Genomic DNA, 22,593 nt, shown 5'->3' with positions numbered 1-22,593 from the left:
TCGCGGCCTGCGTACACTTCCACCCGGCCGGGAGAAGTGAGCAGCCTCCGGTGTTCTGGAGATCTCTGGGATGAGTCGGAGATCGGCGATCATAGAGTCAAAATTGTTGCTCCAAAGATCCAGAAGTTCGTGTCTGCTGTAGTGCAGCAACGCTGTGCAATTCTGAAAAAAAAGTCCAGTCATGAATAGATAAAAAACCACTAAAGAGCAGATTCTGGAGAGACGCTGAGCCTCGCGTTGTTCACGCGCCGCCATCTTGGTCAAAGGTGTTATTCTGTTCACATATGTTAAACATATGTGAATTTGTATTCTATCTTCCCCAATCCAATACTTTTAGAACAATCTTTAGCTGTAAGCTTTGTGTCTGTGTGTGTGTTATGTCTTTACTTTTTGGTTTTACTAATTGTTTTGGAAAACATCTCAAGCTCATTCAGATTTGACAAACGATATCTAAGAGTATCTTCTACAGGTTTGCTCTTTCTGCTACATGACTTGTGGCAAATTGCATGAAATACTTTTCTAGATGCACAGTATATCAGCACCAACATCTGCATCAGCAAATAGTTTATTTTAGATCCATTACTATGTGTTTTCTACCCACACTGAATCATTTTATTGCATAATCAAGTAACTATGTAATCTTCGGTTGTTATGAAAATGTTATACATATCAAATTTGACTTGGTAAATTTCTCAGGATCTGTGTTTTTCTGTGTTTATTTAGAGTTTTCTGTGTCCTTAGTCTCTTCGTTGTCCTGTCCTCCCCTTGATTGTTCCCAGGTGTGTCTCGTTTCTGTGATTACCCTCCCGTGTATTTAACTCCACCTGTGTTCCTTGTTCCTCGTCGGGTCAACGTCAATGTTACGTCAACGTCCAGTCTAGTCGTCCTCAGTGTTTCCGTGTGCCTGCTACTCGTTGTTTGGACTGGTTTTCTTCATTAAATCCTCATTTTCATCATACCTGGGTCCGCTGCGTCTGCCTCACCACTCTCACCACCCGCACTCCATGACAGTAGGACCCGACCAGACCGAACGGTGAGGCACGCTATTTTTTCTTTTCACCATGGACCCAGAGGAGTTAAAGGAGCTGACGGAAACGATCGGAGAATATAAGGAGGCGATGGCCAAGCCGTACGCTGCCGGCCGACGCCTCGGTTTCGCCATCCGCTTGGGACTGTTGCTGGACTACTGGGTTCCTCGCTTTCCGCACCCGGGGTTGGTGGAGTTGCAGAGGGAGGCAGAGTGGGAGCGTATGGCGGCTCTAGCCGTCATGGCTGGCGAACCTCTGCCTCCCAAGCCGCACAGTTTCTCCGCCAGCCCAGATCCTGCTCCAGTTCCGGGACCAGCACCTCCAGCTCCACCTCCGCTGTCTGCCCGGAGACAGCGACGTGAGCCGCCGGCAGACCCGGCCCCTCGTCGCTTTCCGGAGCCGCCACCTCCACGGTCAGCCCGGAGACAGCGACGTGAGCCGCCGGTGGACCCGGCCCCTCGTCGCCTTCCGGAGCTGTCACCTCCGCAGCCGGTTCCAAGGCTTCGCTGCGGCTCGCCCCCGCAGCCGGTTCCCAGGCTTCGCTGCGGCTCGCCCCCGCAGCCGGTTCCCAGGCTTCGCAGCGGCTCGCCCCCGCAGCCGGTTCCCAGGCTTCGCTGCGGCTCGCCCCCGCAGCCGGTTCCCAGGCTTCGCTGCGGCTCGCCCCCGCAGCCGGTCCCCAGGCTCCGCTCCGGCTCGCCCCCGCAGCCGGCCCCGAGGCTCCGCTCCGGCGCACCTCCAGCTCCACCCGAGGCCGTTTCAGCCGGCGTTCCAGCCGACGCACCCGAGGCCGAATCAGCCGGCGTTCCAGCCGGCGCACCCGAGGCCGAATCAGCCGGCGTTCCAGCCGGCGCACCCGAGGCCGAATCAGCCGGCGTTCCAGCCGGCGCACCTTCCGAGACTCCCAGTGTTCCTTCCGAGACTCCCAGTGTTCCTTCCGAGACTCCCAGTGTTCCTTCCGAGACCCAGACCCCCAGCGTTCCTTCCGAGACTCTCTGCGTTCCGACTCAGACTCTCTGCGTTCCTCCTGAGACCCTGACCTCCAGCGTTCCTCCTGAGACCCTGACCTTCTGCGTTCCTCCTGAGACCCTGACCTCCTGCGTTCCTCCTGAGACCCTGACCTCCTGCGTTCCTCCTGAGACCCTGACCTCCTGCGTTCCTCCTGAGACCCTGACCTCCTGCGTTCCACCCGAGACCCTGACCTCCAGCGTTCCACCCGAGACCGAGACTCCCTGCGTTCCACCCGAGACCGAGACTCCCTGCGTTCCACCCGAGACCGAGACTCCCTGCGTTCCACCCGAGACCGAGACCCCCAGCGTTCCACCCGAGACCCAGACCCCCAGCGTTCCGACCGAGACCCCCTGTGCTCCACCAGAGACCCTGCCTCGGGGGGCTCGTCGTCGCCGTCTGTGGGCGGCCCCCGGGACTCATCGCCACCTCCAGCGCCGGGGACGGCCGCCGGACCGCCTCCGTGGTTCCCGCCTCCTGCGCCGCGGACGGCCGCCGGACCGCCTCCGTGGTTCCCACCTCCAGCGCCGCGGACGACCGCCGGACCGCCTCCGTGGTTCCCGCCGCCGCGGACGACCGCCAGACCACCTCCGTGGTTCCCGCCTCCTTTGCCTCCGCCCACCCTGTGGGTAGTTTTTTGTTTGTTTATGGACTCTTGGCCCTCCCTGTGTTTCCGCCCACAACGGTGGGTTGTTTTTTGTTTTTTCTGAACTCTGGTCCCCCGTCCGGCGCCCCTCCGCCCACCCTTGTTGTGTTTTTGTTTTTTGGGCATGTGGTAGCCGCCCTTGAGGGGGGGGTACTGTCAGGATCTGTGTTTTTCTGTGTTTATTTAGAGTTTTCTGTGTCCTTAGTCTCTTCGTTGTCCTGTCCTCCCCTTGATTGTTCCCAGGTGTGTCTCGTTTCTGTGATTACCCTCCCGTGTATTTAACTCCACCTGTGTTCCTTGTTCCTCGTCGGGTCAACGTCAATGTTACGTCAACGTCCAGTCTAGTCGTCCTCAGTGTTTCCGTGTGCCTGCTACTCGTTGTTTGGACTGGTTTTCTTCATTAAATCCTCATTTTCATCATACCTGGGTCCGCTGCGTCTGCCTCACCACTCTCACCACCCGCACTCCATGACAAAATTAGCAACTTCAAATTGGGCTTCTGTCTCTTTAAGAAAGTCCTGGGCCGTTTCTCAATATGCATTCTTGTCAGTACTTGTGTTCTCGCTCCCCGTGAAACGTCATCGAGAGCAGCCCAAGTACTGTTCCAATTCTAAGTACGCATCCAGGCAAGAAATAAAGTACCCGGATGTGTTCTTTCTCCGCCCATTTTATCGAGGATGCATCGATGCATCCTTCTGCGGACTTGAGCCGGCAAGGCATCTCACAATGTAAGGCGCCACGAGCAGCGGTAAATAGAGAAGGTGAGTACAGAAATGTATTGCACTTTTACCACTATTAATTGCCATGAAAACTCATTTTAATTTGTTTTTAGGTGAGAAGGTAGACCTTATAGCTTCATCTATCCACTCAGTTCATCCAGAATATTTATACTTTAAAATTTGGGGAGCTGCCGGTTTAACGTGCGGTTGGAACATTCTTTCCCTTCTAACCGCAGCCTGATTTTGGCAAGTCACTCTGTCATTTTCCGCTGCCTGTTATCTGTTCGTAGCAGCTGAAAGTGAGATATAAAGTGTATACGGTAGTTAACTGCAAGCAGCAGAATAGAAATTATATTCTCTCTTAGGACATTTTTTATATTTATTTATTTAGTTAATATTGGTATTTTATAATTTGTGTCAACACAGTCTTTCCAAACCAATTACTTTTATTAGCTAATTAACCGTTTTTGGGCATTTAAATTCGTAGTAGGTAGAATATTTTAATACAATGTCCCTTAATAATCAGAGAACCATACTTTAATTTGTAAATAAATTAAAAAACACATTTCCCTACGATTGGCATTTCATGTATGAGAATGAACTCTTATTTTTCATTGTTTTATACAGGTAACTCTTCAGGTGAGCAGACTACAGTTCCAGGTTTACGTCCAGCTTCCCAAAAACTCCCGGAGACTCTCTTCATTCCCATGTCCTGCCATTGTCCTCTTCACTGTCTACTCATCTTCTTAGAAAAAAAACCTATTAAATTATGGTAATATTTGCTTTCGACAGTCTCAGTCTCAGTATAAATTTTCTGGAGTTATTGGCTGATTATCTGCTTGTTTTTTTTTTTTGTTATTCTAATAGACATTCCTACAAAATGTTTTTGTTTCTTTCTATGCTGGTACTTTACAAGAGTATGACAATAAAGGAAACATAAGTTTGTTAATCAATGTTTAGTAGTTATAAAATAATCATCCAGTTGTGTGACAGGTACTCTGGCCAGATGCAGGTGGGTAAAACGTTAAATATGAAATAATCGTTTTAATTTTCCCTGTTTATGAATCCCCGGCAAACCTGGGGAATAAGGAAGGAATCAGTTAATTGCATGACTCAGGCTGGCCATCATCTATTATGATTTGACATTTGAGATAAATATTTTATAAGCAAATATTCTGATTAAGGCAAACAAGACTCAAGCTTCACTGGTAACAGATATGGAAAAGTAATTTGAGGTGATAAATTATTTTCTATTAACTTAAGCTTTTTACCATCAGTAATAAAAACTTAATCCCATTAATTTTAAGGTGTTTCTACTTAGAAATCACATTTCCTTATTTATGTACATTTGATATCTGTTAACATTTGTCCCAATTATAAATGGTAAAATAATTCCTGTTTTAAACTGGACAATTTATTGAAATTCATTTATCAGAACATTAATGAGCTTGTTGCTGGTTTCTCTTAGCTAGATATTAGATAACTTGATGAAGAAATGAATCTCCGCATCCATATCAGAGTTCTTGAACTTGCCTAAGGCTACACATACACATACAGCAAAGTGAACTGTTGCTGTGTGTCATGCAGTGTGGAATAATTCCACCAGACATTTCTGGGTTGGTAAATGAATCATATCTAACACATTTATATATCCATTGACCTGAGTCAGTTAGTTGTACTGTGTAAGAGAGATAATTAGTTGTGGAGCTTTAATGTGAGATGGGACTCAGGATGTTTCAGATGACAAAATGAGCAGATTGGCTAAAATGAGTCGGCCTCATTACAGTCAGTCTTTTCCTACAGAGACAGCACTGCTCTTTTAATGGTGATCATGTCCCATGGACTCGATTTCCAGACCCATGACAGTAATGTGCTTACACAGAATAAAGGCCTGGGGTCATTCTCATGTTTCACTGCTTTGAAGTTCTTTGAGGTCATGAACAAATTTGTTGTGTAAAGAAAAACACATTAGTAAACCGCAGACATATACTGTATGTGTGTATGCGTGTGTATTTATATGCAATATTGCTACAAAGTTGCTTTGGGACAACAAAGTCAATGTTGCAGCATGACCATCACAAAGCCCTAATCTCGGGTTCTAGAGGTTAACAGAATTTCCATGCAGATCCAAGGTGTTTGTGAGGGAAGTGGTCTACAGTCACAGGCTGGAGTTTTGTTTCTGGTTTCTGTTTCTATGGTTTTGGGTTACAGCACATTCTATAAGGAAACACAAATATCTTTTAACTGGTTACTTCTTCTGCACAACAGAAAGTTTTACCAGGGTAGACGTGACTTTAATCTGCCACTTGACCGACTGACTGGAATTTTGTTCAAAAGATAAATATAAGGCTGTATGATGGAGGTACGGAGCATTAGCAAGCAAAGACAGAATGATTCATTGAAACAGATTGATGAAGAAAAAGATTGAAAAGAATGATTGTTTAATTTTTCTGGCAATCCCTGAGCCTTCACTGTCTGTTTTTTTGGTAATGATGTATTGTACTTTTTCTCAGCTACATTGATCAGAGGCAAACTAAAATCTGGGTTCAAGTTGAGGGACACCCATTCTCTTATCAAATTTTGCTTATTAATAGTACATTTTAGATGTATATTGTCCAATTTGTCTTTATACAAATGATTAGCTTTCTCAAATCAGCTTAGAAGACATCAGGCTTTAATAAATACATTTATTTAATAACAACACGTTATTTTGTTGTTTTTGAAGAATGGATGCTTGTTCTGTATGCATGCCTTCTCTGAATACTTTTGTGTAATTTCCAAATAAAACACTTTTATCCCAAGCTGTCAAAGCAACTCCAAACTCTTCCAGTGAAAATCTAAAGTGATCATTTTATGCCTAAATGTTACAAGAGAAAAAGAAAATGCATCTTTAAAACTGAGTCACACTCCGTCACACACTCAAGCCCAACCTGTAACTATCCTTCAACAGAGCTGACAGTGAAGCCCTCACTGCAGCGTCCATGCCGGTGCCTCTCATTTCCCCACCAAGTGAAGCTGCAGTGTAATTATATTCAAATTGCTAGTTAAAACTCACACATCATCTTTGAGATCTGTGGGGGTTCTGTCTGTACATTCCATCAACTAAAACATTTCATCAAACAACTTCAAACATCCGATCAACTCTTGATCCGAGCTGTGTCCATTTCCGGTCCCTCTGGGATTGGCGTGTGTGTCTAAGATTTGTCTTTGCTCCATCACACTACATCCAAATCGTGTAATTACCTCCTCACAATGCCATCATGCCTTCAGGGGCCCATGAATGACCCACTGACTTATATAAGATGTCGTAAACAGGGTCATGTCTGAGATATACATCTGAGAGGGCCAGTATGAGATACACATAGAATTACACCTTTTTCATTTTATTATGATATTTACAAAAAGGTTCAAAAGCATAACATGATCTACTTGTCAGTTATTGAAAACAAAGTACTAACAGCTTCCTGAATTGCTGCTAATTTAACAAATTGCAACTGTTAAAATAGTATCTATAACTTTAAGTAATTTATTTATGTTTGTTAATATGTTGATTTTAGCAAAAATAATAGATTTTTGTCGTTGAACGTTCTGCTGGTGTAGAAAAGCTGCAGTCTGCACCTTAGCAGAGGCTTAACTGACTTGCAGTTTGCCAACTACAGCTGTAAAATACCATTACCTTATGAAGAATGTGTGAGAGCGAGCCCTCAGTTCTTTTGGAACCTGAGTCACTTCCAGAGCCTGAACCTGAGTCTGGAGGAATGGACCAGAAGCTATTGTGAGAAGCTGGTGGAAGGAAACCCCAGAGGTTTAACCCAGGTCATACACTTCATAGGCATTGCTACCAGATATTGAGGAAATGTATGTATGGAGACGTTAATGGATAGATCTTTGACATTTTCTTTTTTTTCATTAATGTGAGATTTAGCAAATACAAATAATTTTGTTCATTCTAACCAACCTAAAACAAGGGATGTTTGGTCTTATTTATCTTCCCACAATGACAGAAAAAACATGTATGTTTATTTGTTGTGAGTAAATTTCTGGTGACAACTGTATACAGACGATTAAGAATGTGAGTCCATCAAAAGCAACACATATTTCAAATATAATGTTACAAATGTCTTCAAATCCCCATCATTTTCTCACGCTTAAGATCCACAGAACATGTATTTCTCAATATACCAGCATATACAGTACAACAAGAAACTATAAGTGGGTTATAAGTCTGTCTGAACTTGCTCACTTTTTTGTCTTAAAAAAAGCATTAAACTGCTAACATGTTGGCTAAAGGAGGCTGACTTGAGAAAATACTTTAATTGTTTCTGGAGTGTGAGAAACAGCCAAACTCCACAGAGAAGAAGGTAGCATCAAAGGAACAGTTCTATTCTCTGACTCAGTATATCAAACTCTTCTTTGCTTGTACTTAGTTCGGGGTGTACTTCATTTTTTTCTAATTTTTTCTGTTTTGAACAACATCATGGGGGAATCTGTCATGTGTAGTTTTATTCACCTTGGGTTAGATTGAAATACTTTTAGAATGCGCTAAAGCCTTGAACCTTTATACATTAAAACCAATGAACTGAGGAAGTACTTTCCTATTTACCAAGACACTTTATTATACATAATGCATCTGACTATGCTAGAGAGATGAATACAATATAAAACATGCCATCCGTTATATTACTGCAGGAAGCCCACAGGAAATTTTTAAAGCAGTTGACTTTTTGAATCAGTTTATTACAACTGGATGACTACTTTCAGAGGCATATAAAATCATTTTCACATAAAATTTTCCTCATAGTTCATTTTAAAAGGCTTCAGAGTAACTGATAAACTTGCTGTTGTGGTGGCACGCAGTCTGCTGATAAGTTCTATTTCAGGGGCTTTTTACCTCAGAAAATGTGCATCATTTTCTTACCAAAACAAAAATCCCTAAAAAAATGTCAAAATTAATAAAAAAGCATGAATTAGTTTGTGTAAAATAATAATAATCTGTTTGACAACATCGTCCTGTTAACCTCTTAAGCCCTCTTGCACAGGATGCAGTCTCATGTTGCTCCTTGCTTGTTTGTGATGAATGCAGCATTTGTGGCCAGGGTGTCGGCTTATTTCTGCTCAGTTGCCTGCACAGGCTGAGCTTAAGCCTTGTGGTACTGATAATGACAGCTGGGGAAGGAGTGGAGGACTGAATGAAAAGCAGTGGGGGTGGTGAGAAGCTGCGGATCTAGTCACTCTGTCCTGCCATGCCTGTATTTACCATCCTTCTGTGTCCTGCAGAGTCACACGAGGGGGCACGCTGCTCTGCAGCACCTACACTGTTTACAAGTGTAGGGCTTATTTTTCTCCACAAACCAAGGCTGTCCGCATACAAAAGTGGCATTTGGTGCGCTGGAGTAAGCTTTTACCACCTGGCTTTTTGTGAGTTCTAAAATTGCCTGAAAAGTCAGACATTTTCTTAGAGAAAAGGTATTCTTCCGAAACCAAATAAAAATAAGCACTGCAGAATTTTAGCATTTCAGGATTTAGAAAAATGTGAAGATGCAGTACTACTACAGTTACTCGCACAGTTACTAGAGATAAACTACTACAAAGGATATAATGTCCACATCGAGCTATAAAATATTTATTTTTGCATGAAACGAAAAGTCACACATAGTCTGTGCCATGAAACTAAGCAAACTAAATGAACTCTAATTCTGAAGAAAGTGGTCAAATAACCAGCTAGTAGGAACACAACAATATTGAACAAGGTGCAACTGCCCAATATTATGCATTTAGCCAAATATCAGGCAAGTTGCAAGAGTTGAAACATACATGTTTTTTAACCTGGTGAAGATAAGAGATAAGAGAAGATAATAAATAATTATGTCTTATGCACATGTTGAAAACTTCTAACATGTACACTCATACTTAGCTGGGCTTATCAACCTTTGAGCCTGGTTGTAAAACTAACACAGCCTTTTTGGACCTAAAGAGGACCAATCAAGAGTTAGCAGACAGCTTCAGTTATTAAACCTACAAACTAGTGACCAGGCCCCAAATCTGGATGTGACTTTGAAACTTTGTAAAGACAGTTACAAAGTCATCTTTCTATTACCTGAAGAACATTTGCAGGATTAGAGGACTAATGTCTCAGAAAGATATAGAGAAACTCATTCAGGGATTTTTCTTTAGTCACATTGTTTACTGCAACAGTGCATTTTCATGTCTGCCTAAAAAAAATCAATCCTCGCTGCGGTTGATCCAGAACGCTGCTGCTGGTGTTCTGACTAGAACCAGTAAGACAGAGCCCATCACCCATTTCTAAAGTAATTCCAGTGGCTCCCTATAGCTCAGAGAATAGACTTTTAAAAAATGTTGTTAGTTTATAAAACGGTTTAGCACCACAATACATTAAAGATCTACTGGTGTTGTATCAACCTTCTAGAGCTTTCAGGTCTTCTGGTTCTGGCCTCCATCAGAACCATAATCAAATGTGGAGAAGCAGCATTCAGCTTCTATGCATCACAAATCTAGAGCAAACTTCTGCAAAACAGTTGAAACACTGAGTTCCTTTAAATCAAGCCTTAAAACCTAGTTGTTTAGAGTTACTCTTGAACTATAATAAATGAAACATTGACCATTTAGAGGCCCAAGGACCTCTAAATGGTCAATTTAGAGGACATCAATATTATTTACAGAATATTGACTTTATTCTGTAAATAAAGTCAACATGTATTCTCTGATCTGCCAGAGCCTCCATTCATGACCCATTATCACACACACTGGACAACAGTTGCTATTGGCTGTAGGAGCCAGATACTTTTCACATGATCCTGTTTCGAGTATTAATAAATAAAATTACTTTTCTTGCACTATTTTTATTGTTTTGTTTAACTGCCATATAACTGGTCCCTCTCATGAGGTATTTTATGTAAATACAACATCTAAGGACAAAAGTTGTTGCTTGATTTTGTGAATTAGGGGGTGTTGCTTTCTAGGGGGCAGAAGGAAAACAGTGTGCCAGAAGATATAGTTGATGTAATAGTGCAGATGTTCTAGAAGGGATGAAACAAAGTGCTGATGGCCTTTTCAACCACTTTAACCACTCCCTGTAAAGCTTTTATGTCATGCTCTCTACACCTGCCATACCCAGTTAGGAGACTGTACAGAACATCTGTTGAGGCATGTGGGCTTTTTTCAGAACCCTGGACAGGTGGGGGATTTGGTGAGCAAGTGGGACTTATGGCCGCCACATAGAAAGAAGCTTTCTGTCGCACCCCACTTATTTTAGAGAAACATGAACTGATTAGATGCAAAGTGCTCTCTGACTGATCAGCTAAACTGTTTAAAAGCACCAACTCATTTCATCCAAGGTTGGAGCATACAATGGGAGTAACATTTGCACAACCTCTTTGGGTTGCCATGGTTCAGGCACTCCTGTCCCAGAGGAACAGCAGGATTACTCAGTAAAGTGGCCAAGAGGCTCAAGGGAACTCTGGAGGTGCTGCAGAGATCCAGTAGCTCAGGTGGGATAATCTGTCCTCAGGACAACTACAAGCCATGTTCTCTTCAATGTGGCCTTTAAGTCAGAGTGGCAAGAAGAAGGCCATTTTTAAAAAACAACCCTAGAGGAAGTCCCATGTAAAATCTTTCACAATCCTACTATCTACACATCACCATAGCTTCCCAATAACACGTTCCCATTTTTATTTCTAAAACATTTTGAAAACTATCTATTATCTTTCTTTCACTTTATGTTTACTGTATGTTTTAATGTTTGTTGAACTTTTGCATAAAATCATGTCTTAGTTTGTGGTTGTGATGTAAAAGCATATGATTAGTTCAAACATTATGATTATAGTAGGACCCTGTCTGTTGTTTGTACGCTGGCATTGGTCTGCTTTAAGTCACATGTCATTTCTGCAGTTAAATCTGCTTTGTGTTTTTTGAACGCAGTTCTCTGTCATAAAATACAGGGACAACAGGATTCAGTCATGTCAATTGTATGCCTGTTTTGTTTGTTTATTTCAATTCCAATCCCTTCATGCTGTTGTACCTATAAGAACTTAAACAGAACATGTTCAAAGATTGAGGTGGGCTGTATAAACTGGATTTTCTTGTGGATTTTCATGGAAAAGTAAATTTCTGAGTTAAATGTGGACTTGAAGTGGAAGGATTTCATGATCTCAGTAAGACTCATAGGAGTGCTTTCTGGAGACCTCTAGGGGTTTCATGGTCTCATATCCTGCAGAGTAATTTGTAATTTCTGGCTTCTCGGTACTCAGTGTTTTCTTCTGCATGAAAATAATTACTTACAATATTGTTTCCATTTCAAACAGCAAAGGTTTGAGCTTTCTGCCTGTGGGTTTAAATGTGAACAGAGTGTCCCTCATGCCCCCGGACGTAGATGATGCGTGTCCCCACTTCAGAGGGATGCAAGACACAGTCAGTGGACATGAAACAAGCAGAGTGGAGCTTGTTTGTGGACTGCCAAAAGTAATTAATCTCTTTTCTCAATGAAAATTAATCGGATTAAACCTTCTCCTGGCCCACTGAATCTGTCCCTGTGTAATGTGCGGACACTGAATCTCTTGCTGCTTCTCCATCCTGCGCCTGCTCCCGAAGTGCCTCGGTTATAAGCTGGATTCACTGGCTTCCCTGCAACAATGGGCAGCGCTGGGACGCCGGAGTGTAATCACATTCTCCTGCTTGTCTGAATGCTTGTCTTTCACGGTTGGGGAAAGAGCTTTGGCCACTTGACCAGTGCTGTACTCCGACCTTTGCTAGGCATGCTGAAGAGCCTGGAGAGGAGGGTAGAGAGAGATTTGTTGATTAGAGCTTCATCTGTTTGTCTCTGGCCGCAGGTCAAACACATGTTCTCATGATGTTCTGACCTTTTCAGCAGCGTTCAGATTAGCATTCTATGCCCTGTGCCCCTCTTTTCCTGTAAGTGGGTTATGGGCTAACATCCTGAAGAAGCTGACTGTGAAACATCCACTTGTTCCTTAAGCCCCTGGATGTTTGATGGCTCCAAATGTTCCAGTCCTCGACTTATCTACACCCATGTTTAATTGTGACCTTGCAGAAATGCAAATGTTTTAAAGTTGCCTCTGACTAATGTGTTCATTCAGGCATGTTCTGACCTACTTCCAACATTTCATGTTTCCTGCAGTTTTTAATTTTCATCACACTACAGCACATTATGTTTTCTCAACTCTTTTATTAAGTAAAGCAAAGAACTTAAAACACATACTCATGGCTTTCTGTTGACACACAGCTGGATGTGCAGTATTGGCACATACAGGATGGGTGCATGACTCTGTGCATAAGCCTTATGCTGCGTTCTGCCTATACAGCAATGCCAGTATCAGCAGTCATTGCTGCATAAGCAATCTGAAGTACTCTCATCTATTCATGTGTTTTCTGTGGAATGTAAGTTAAATTTATTTGTATAATATTTGATAATTTTCAGATATTTTTGTAAAACACATCTAAAATATTCAAAAGAAAATGCAGCTTGGGAAACTGAAACAGTTTGGTGCTACTTGATACTCTACTTGGTAGCATTTGCAATGCCGCAAATCTGCGAGTGCCATACAATGCCATGAATCCTTGGTGCTGATAGACTATAAGACCATGTATGATAGCTTCTGCAGCAGAGCCAAGGTAGTTTCCACTTTGTGTATCAATGCATGTTAAGGTATATTTGGTGTTGAAGCTATTAAAATAGGCAGTTATAAGAGTGTTACAAAGAGTTTTTAGTTTTCATAGATTTCTGTTGTTCCAGGTTGGTTGTGGGCTCAAACCCCTGCAAATACCATTGGTCCACAGTATAAGAAATATAAGATTCTGGAAGGAATTTTACTGAAGTAGAATAAATATTGCACCAAAATTATATGAAAAGGTGCAAAATGTTTTCTTAGTGACTCTTCTGTGTGTGCACCGTATCATTCCGAACATTAAAAAATATCACAACAAAACTAAACATTTTTAAATATATGTCCCTAATCACATCCATCCAGTCATTAACTCTTGACTGTTCAGTCAAGGACAGTCAGGTTAACCCTCTGATGCATGACATATTGACTATACAGTCTTCCATGAGTGGGTCTTTTTGGACCCATGTTTAAATGAATATGTTTTTATTCTACTTTTGTAATTTTGATTCAAAATAATGTTTAGTATGATACTTTCTGTGTTTTATTTCACACAAGTATTATTTCATGTTTGAAATATTTTCATTTTTCACTTTGGTTCAGGGTATACATGGTCGTTTTTGACAAATTTTAATTTTATCTTAATAGAAACCATTATATTATATATAATATTGCCTTATGTAGTATCATTTTTTTCACGACAACCTGAACTTTATGAATTTTTACCTTTGGACATACTGTGGCTGCATTTTGGACCTTGAGTCACAGAAAAACAAAATCCGATTTGGAAAAATTTAAATTTTTTCACTGTGAAAATGTCAAATATTCACAACAAATGGTTTTTATAATTTAGAATTACAATATATACTGTAAATTTCTTAAACTGGTGTAAAAATATTGCAAACAACAAAGTTTTACAACATTATTAGCATGAAAATAAAGGCAATTCCTCATTTGTTTGTATGCAATTTTTGAAAAAAACATCATAGGTCAAAAAAAGATGACAAAAACTGTGTAATTGTTTGGGGGAACAAGGTAAAAAAAAAAAAGGTATTTTGGTCTATAGGAGAAACCTTGGCTCCCGGAGTTAGCCGTGGCTGTAAGCTGCTTACTACTAGCTACTGGAGGAGTGGCTCTGCCTCACCCCGTAGTGATCGACTCCTGGCAGCTGCGCAGCGCCGTTATTCCCCTGCTTGGATCTCTGAGTAGCTGCCTCTCAGTTTGCCAGGATCTCATCGTACTCTCAGTCTCTGATACTCTTTGTCAGTTGCTAATAAGAATGATCGATCAGTCATCGTCATCATAGAAATCCTCACTGCGCCCAGACTCCGGCTGCGTGTTCATGCTTCACATAATCCTTTATATACAGAACAGAAACCACTAAGCTAAAAACAAAGTGGATGCCACCGATCGCCCCGATATCCAAACTTTGCATCAATTTTGCTATCTCACTGCTTTTGCCGCTACTCCTTTTCGCTTCTCTATCACCGTAACTTGAGAAACTTTACTTGGTTTCTTAGCAACAAAATACAGTACATAATTATTTGTTGAAGATGTGAGATTTCTAAGAACAAAGGTTTATGTTGTGTTTAACTTTTTTAAGTTTGGTAGCTCATTTCGTGTCACATTCCCAGAAAAGCCGGTTTTTAACATGTCTCTGACATTTTGAAAAATATGGTTTGCTTATTTTAGCATAACTCCGGTTTTACTTGGCCTATTAACACAATTTAAAAACTGGTGAGTAGTTTAAAATGTGCACTTTAGCACAAGTTGAAAATGAGACTGGGGGAGTCTTGCTGCTACATTGCCGCAAATCAGACCTGTAAAAAAGATGGGGTAGTGGTATAAAACATGCTATTTATGAAAATGTGTAAAAGGTCAATTAAAAATTTGAATTTCATGATATCAATAGCATGTTTGTTGAGGAATGCCTGGAATATTATGGAATATCATGGAATATTTTCAGTTGTTAGCCAGAATCATCAAAATGAATGGAAACAAAAGCTTGGCTGACACGTCTGTGTGAAATGAATCTACGAGCTTCACTTTTTAAAGCAAAATTACTGAGGAGAAATCATGATGACATGTTACAAAGATGCATGTATAAAATATTTATCTTGATTTTCAAAGCTGAAAATAAACCATTTGTAACTGTCTGTAATAATTTTACTACAGTCAGGGAAGGTGGTGGATGATGATTCAGGACATCAAACAGGCTGAACATTCTGAAAGAATTTAGCTGCATGTCCAGCACCATAATAAGCTACATAATTATAAAAAAGACAGATGTTGTTGATGTAGGTCACACACTAGGGACTGATAAGAGCCCACTTACGTGGTATTAGTAAAAAAAAAATATAGAGGAAATGGAGCACTTCTAAAAGCTAAACTAACTAAAAACATCAAGTAAAAATCCACAGCTTACATGTTCTTTTTCATTCAGAAGCTTTCCCTAGGCAGGAAAACTAATCCCAATAAATCAAACCCTTAATACCAGGGTGATAGTCTTCTTCTGCATCAGTTCTAAGAGGGAGCCTCATCAAGATGTTTTATTCCAAAATGCATAATGTTTAAAAAGCTACAGAAATTCAAAGACGTGTTGCTGTTCTTGTGTGTGAATGAAACCACTGTAATCATAGAAACAAACCTGACAGAACTCTTAACAGTAAAAGAATCACAGTTCTGCTGCCATCCATACAGAGGGGATCTGAGCTGATGAAGATGTTTTCAGCCTGACAACTGCTTTTATTAGCTGTGATATCTGTGGAAGCCCCGAACTGAGACCTCGGCACAGTCCAAGGTTTGTCCATATTATCTACATGTTTATTTATTCATGGACAGGCAGAATGAACATGAATGAAGCTGAGTTTGAAAGGAAATCCTAAGCTGTTTAACTCTGAGTTATTTCAGAATCAGTTTCAGAATTATAAACCTTTTGTTGCAGACACTAGGGATTCTTATCAGCCTCTGTGTCTCACTGCATTTACACCAACACAGCCACCATCAACACGGAGCAGTCTGAGGGGGTTTTCTATGCCTGGGAATAAATATACAGATCCAGACAGTTCACACTGGATCACCATATAATAGAAGGTAGAACAGCTGCTTTTTAATTTCTGCATTCATTTCATATGAGTGCAGAACTTGATGAAGCTGCTTAAACCCTCCACTCAGGGGGCTCTACTTAGAGCTTGGGTGCCCTAGTGCCAGTGTGGGAACTAGAGGATCTTTAGGATTATCTTTGGGACAGTTTTGGAGTCTCAACCCCAAATACTCCAGTGACCAGTGGGACTGTTGAGGCCAGGACTTTTCTTTTTCCTCTCTGAGCCCAGGGAATCTGATTAGCTTTATGTCCCATCTTTCTGATCATGCATGAACGCAACACTTACAGTCAATACTCCAGTAGAGATTCCTGTGACAGATGGAAGAACACAAATAAACAAAAGTCCTGATCATTATAAAAGTCTGCACAAGTTTTACTTTACTTTTTCCTTAAAAAATGAGGAAACACCTATTTAACATCTTTTTTTTCATCTTGTAAAAGCAATGTTCTGTTGAACATCAGCAGTGTGTTATATTTGCAAAACAGAAAAACAGACTCATGGCTATTTTTTGTTCTAGTGTCTTCATACACACAATAATTATGTGCTTTTTGGGTTAATAAATATGTTTAAAAACATTTAATTTAGAAAAATTAAACTGGAAAAAGTGGAATTTTTGAAGAAAATAAAACAATTTGGAAAATAATAAAACTGATTTATTATGGTGCTACATAATTCTATATTGTATAAACAATGCATAAATGAACTGACCATATTTGTAGAACAATAAAGACTGCTTTAGAAATGGGCAGAAGTTGGAGAGGAGCTCTTTTTAAGCTTCCGTCATTAACCTTGTTCAATAGTTCTACCTGCTAAGAGTTCAGATCCCATCCATATTTACTTTATTTGTTTGTTGTCAGTCCTGTAACAGACTGGCAACCTGTCCAGGGTGTACCCCGCCTCTTGCCCGAAATGTCTCGCTGGAGATAGGCACCAGCACCCCTCCCAACCCTATTAGCGAAAAGGTGTAAGGAAAATGGATGGATGGATGTTTGTTGTCAGTGTTTTGAGTGCATTCATTTCAAGGCTGGCAGACTGAAAGAGGAAATAAACTGGTGTCTCCTGTTTAATTCTTGCCAACTGTCTTTTCCTTCCAATTGCACGCAGCTGAAACACCGCCAAACATCAGAATGTCGTATGGGTCCATCGATGGAGGATCCTTTGGCAGCCGAAACCCGTTTGGGGGCCCCACCAGGCAGGGCTATCAGCCAGTAGGTAAGGGCAAGTTCTGCTTCATCAAATGACTGTGCCTCTTCATGCTGCACATGAAAAGTTCCTTCACATTGCATTTTAGAGCTTCAGGACTCAACAAATCACAGTGAAAAAAGAAATTAATTGAACTTCACTGAATTGCTTCAATTGGTAAGAAGTTTATCCAACTTAATGCATTAAGCTGGTTTAACTTGATAAATTTAAGTCAGTCTTATTCAAATTATGTAAGACTGATTTGAGTAAGTCTCAAATCAGTCTTACATGAGACTGATTTGAGTTTTATTTGAATTTATTTGAACTTTAAATAAGTTCAAATAAAAACTTATTTGAAGTTTTTATTTACTTCAAATAAAACCTAAACTAATAAAGTATTTTTCTGGCTCAGGCTGCCTTTATTTGAAAGTAGTTAGACAGGAAAGTTGGTAATGAAAGAGAGGGAAGACATGTGGCAAAAATAAAATAAAATGTGAAATAAAAGTATCAGACAAAAGCAATCTGAAAACTGTATGATTCCCCTTTATTATGATTCCCCTTAATAAAATCCTTCAGATGTCATCTAGTTAGCATACAGATTTCAGCTCTGTGTCATTTAGTTCCAGTATAACTGCAGTTTTTCTGTTTCTGGTCAGTTGGTTAGAGACAAACCAGCATCATGAAGATCCAGCAGACAGGTCAGGGAGAACAATGTGAAGAAGTTTAAAGCAGGGTTAGGTTGATAAGCAAAATCATCGACCTCTCAATGAACACCATTCAATCCACCATCTGAAAACAGACAGAACATGACTCAACTGGAAGCCTATAGAGAAAATGCGTCCAACTAAACTAGTTGAAAGTAATCAGTTAAAGGACAGTATTATGTGATTTCCAGGCACCACAATACCAAAATCAAGTAATCTTACCTTCAGTTGTTTTGGAAAGCTATATGTGTCAAATATGACTTGAAAGAAACTTGACTTTGTAATTTAACACATTGAAATTAGACTTTTGTCTAAACTCCTGCTCTTTCTTAAATTCTGCCTTCAAGAAATCATCAAAGCATCACTCCTCTATTAACTCTTTAGAAATTATTTTTACAGCGTTTCACTGAGAAGTAACTGACATATCAAACTCAGCAGATGCACAGGTCCACCAGGTGTTTACTAATTCCTGCTGGCTAGTTTGAAGGAGCTCAGTGGGAGAATTGAAGAGGAGGGCTGCTCTGTGAGGTGGAGGCTTGGAAACTGCATCTCTTATAAGTAGCTACATTTACAAGGCGGCACTAGGTCCAACTAAGTGTTTGGCACAGCTTAATGGTTTAAAGTATTTCCCAAACATGCATGACAGAATCAAGGCAACATTCCAGGTATGAGTTTGATGAGGGAATAAGAATATAACATGATCTAAAGCTCAAAAACATCAATTTTACATAATACCACCCATTTAAAAAAATATGTGATTACTGATATCAATCTACTGATCATCCCATTTTCACATCATCTTTTTACCTACCAGTGAGGTATTACCTACTTCACTGATAGGTAATATCTTTCCTACCAGTGAGGATGTAGGAAAGCTATTACAGTGTAAGTTAAAGTAAAATCTTCTAATATCAAATTTTGTGATATTAGAAGATCACAATTTTATTTTCAGAAACTGTGAACTTTTCTAACAAATGTAAAATAGGAGAATCCATCTAAACTTGTTTTTCACCAGATGTTTCTGTCATCACTGTGTTTTCATCAGAATCCACCTGAAGTCACCGTTGTTCCAGCCTTCAGAAGCAAACAGTCAAACTCACGGATTATTAGTAAACACATTTGTCATTCATGAAAAAATGAATAATTCAAGCAATCTGAACCACATGAGATGAAAAGCAAACAAATACATCATCACATAAACCGGAAGTAGAAATGAAAAGAAAATACATTTGATTTTCTTCTATCAATACATTCACTGAGTGTAAAATTATAGAGGATATGTTCAAAAATGTTTTACAAGTCTTAATGTGAAAAAAGGTTTCCTGAACATATTCTGAAGTCATGTGGGCTAGGTAGTAAAAGAGACATGGACAGGAGAGCTGTGATGTTTTATTCACAGCATGACATACTAAAGGTTTGAGTCAGGAGAAACCATTTTTGTGTTTAGTTGAATCATAGTTTCAGATTCCCCACACAGACACTTCTGAGAAAGGCAGTTCATTTTTCAGACAGTCAGCTTTGAGCTTCAATTAGATGCTGAATGGTTGAGAGGATTTCATCTGTTCTACAATAAAATTCATATTTGAAGCAGTAGATGGGAGTGTGTGCTTGTGTGTGTGAGCTGATTCTCTCATGCAGAGGTCACAGGTTTTCTAAAGGGTTAAGCGGTGTGAAAAGCAGCTTCATTGGATTTGATCCTCTTGGTGCTTTCATTAGCCTTGTAATGGGGTAGGAGTGAGACAAAAGCCTGGAGGCAAAACATGTTCAGCCAAGCTACAGGTGTATGTGTGTAAAACAGATTTTCTCTGACCAACTGAGAGAAACTCAATGCATGCAAGGCTGGAAACAGAACTGTTCTAGCTGTGGGAAGAACGGCTGTGGATTTTAGCTTCTTGCTGGGCAGACTGCCTGACAGTTGGGTGGTTGGTCGACTTCTCTTTCAACAAACATGTTTCTAACTTTTGGGAGAACAATAGTTTAAATAATTTACAAACAGAAGGGATTTTCTTTATTTTCCTCTGTCACCACAGAGAGGCAGCTGCATAGACACCTGCTCTAGAGCCTTCTCAAGACAGTTTGAAACTTGCTGAAGAACATCCACATTATGTTATTTGTAAAGACTGTACACTCCAGAGGAAATGAGAAAAATGATTTACATATAGAGGAAATCTTTAATTGTTCTTTGGTGGGTGAATTCCCAGTGCACAAAAGCAAAATGTATAAAAATAGAAGAACACGGAAAGACCATCATTAAAAATAAATCACTACAAATGAGAATACAAACAAGATACCACCTCAAGAGGAGGCATCACTGCCACCCTACAGAGCACATGCAGCTGATCTGTGGTGTAAACAACAGGACATTAGCTGATCACTGGGTCACCAGACACACAAACAGTAAATACAAAGACAAACCAAAGTGATTCCAAACCTTTCACCTAATTTTCAGAGAGCTGTTCCACAAAACCAGGACAGTCACTTAAGCTAGAATTTTCTGGATATCCTGGTTTACGTTAGCCTGGACTCTTGTTTCACAAAAAAACAATAGCAAGTAAGTTACCATGACAATGTATCTTGTGCAGCTAGCCTGCTCCAGACCAGGTTAATAGCCAGACTTAGTTATTGCTAGAGCCTTATCTGGTCAGTCAGATGAGGCCAGTCAGTCAGAAACCTATTATTTCTTTGCTTTGTCTGGCTGAATGGAATCAATTACAGGGTAATGAATCAGACCTTGCTTTACCTAAAATAAAATAAAAAATCCTGAAATGTTTTGCATTTCAGGATAATTCTTGAAATGTGCTTTATTAGTTTATTATAAATGAATAAAACACCAACCTTTCGCAAACATGTCTTATGTGGGGTTAAACACAACCCACATATGGAGGCCTTAGTCTTCAATGAGGGCGTTGCAGATTCGAATCTTGGCCTGGTGACCTTTGCTGCATATCTACCCTCTCTCTCATTACCTACTTTCCTATCCTAGCATTTTCAAACAAAGGCCACTAGAGCCAAACAAAACCTTTATGAAAAAACATGCCTTGCCTACCAATGTCTGCAGTTTTGTAAAAGGCTAAGTTTTATAAAGCTTTAAAGCTTTATTTCTTTATATCTCTCTCTATATATAGATATATCTATATCTATATATAGATATATACATATCTATCTATCTATCTATCTATCGATAGAGATAAATCTCTATATATATCTATATACAGTATATATATCTATATATAGATATATACAGTATATATATATATATATATATATATATATATATACTGTATATATACAGTAGATAGATAGATAGATGCAATTTTCTCATTGAGTCACAAAATTTTATTTTCTGTATCATGAACAATAAAACATGAAGTTAGTGTAGTTTCTTTTAAAACTTCTTGCTTTATGATCTGTTGTTGCGCAACACCCCCCCCCTCCTTTCTGTCTCTACTGTCTCACTCTCTACTTCCTCTTCTGAGAGGGGAGATGTGCTACCAGCTCTCCTTCTAACGGGTTAATTGAGTTTCCTAAATCTGCCGGGATTTACCCTGTCCAGAACTGAAGTAAACTCTGTTTAAGCTGGTTTCGAGAAACGATTCGCCTGGTTTTCTGACGGCCTACATCCAGGTGTCCCACCCTTCTTCCCCCTGTGAATTAGCCAGACTGAGCAGCCTACAGCCAACTAGTTTCACAGAGCACACCTGTTAACGGTCGCTCGTTCTCTATTTTACAACTTGCATTTCTTATTGAACCAGGTAGGTTTTAGTGACTCGGGTGAGTCCCAAGGATGACGTTTTAAATTTGGGCTACCAGCAACCTAAAAACATTTTAAACTTTTTCCTCTCCAGAATCAAACATCACAGCTATTTTACAACCATCAAAGAACCTTAAGGTGACTCATTAACTGAATGTCCACAACATCTTTTAGATTTTCTTTATGCTAAATATTTTATTAGTAAGGCAGTTTTGCAAGGGTCAGTACAGCTTAATTCAGTAGCAGAAATAATCAAATAAGTAAAATCAATCATCTAGTCTGTCTTTCCCTACTGCTGACACTGAAAACTAAAAAAAAGGGAACCTTTGAGAGAGACGGACGGAGTTTGACGTTTCGAACCCCAGACCTGGCTTGATGATGAAGAAGGTGTTGCAGCAGGAGGAAGATGTTGATCAGCGAAGGCAGGAATCTCTGTAGGTCTGATGATGAAGAAGGTGCTGCAGCAGGAGGAGGAAGTTGATCGATGAAGGTCAGGATCTCCGCAGGTCTGATGAGCCTCCTCTCCGCATGGATGGTGAGGTCACACAGGACTTGGTGCTGGCAGGAAAAAAGGCACCAGTTCTTCTTCTTTGTCTTTGCCTTTGTCTTCATCTTTGTCTTTGGGGTCTGAACCCAGCTGATGAGAGAAGTGCGATGTGAAGCCACAGGTTGTGGGCCTGACCGGTTGGTCTCCATGAGCGGGACAGTCTTCGGCTCTGTGGCTCCGGCTCTTCTTCAGCTGCAGAGTTCTTTGTCCATCTCTTGGCTCGAAGCTGCCCGGAGGATCCAACAAAAGGTTCCTCTTTTGCACCCACC

The 22,593-nt window shown here is 40.5% G+C and overlaps 1 protein-coding gene across 1 annotated transcript in view; it reads left to right on the top strand.

Annotated features, from left to right (window-relative positions):
- Nucleotides 1–22,593, top strand: part of tsnare1 (T-SNARE Domain Containing 1) — a 124,221-nt gene that overhangs the window by 27,262 nt on the left and 74,366 nt on the right. Inside the window, exon 2 of the mRNA XM_032558887.1 lies at nucleotides 17,245–17,352. Coding sequence (XP_032414778.1) covers nucleotides 17,268–17,352 — 85 coding nt within the window. The 5' untranslated portion in view covers nucleotides 17,245–17,267. The remainder of the gene's footprint in view (nucleotides 1–17,244; nucleotides 17,353–22,593) is intronic.

This window comes from Xiphophorus hellerii, chromosome 3, assembly GCF_003331165.1.
Source record: "Xiphophorus hellerii strain 12219 chromosome 3, Xiphophorus_hellerii-4.1, whole genome shotgun sequence".
In the NCBI taxonomy this organism is placed as follows: Eukaryota; Metazoa; Chordata; class Actinopteri; order Cyprinodontiformes; family Poeciliidae; genus Xiphophorus; species Xiphophorus hellerii.
This window is presented reverse-complemented; position numbering and strand designations above follow the sequence as displayed.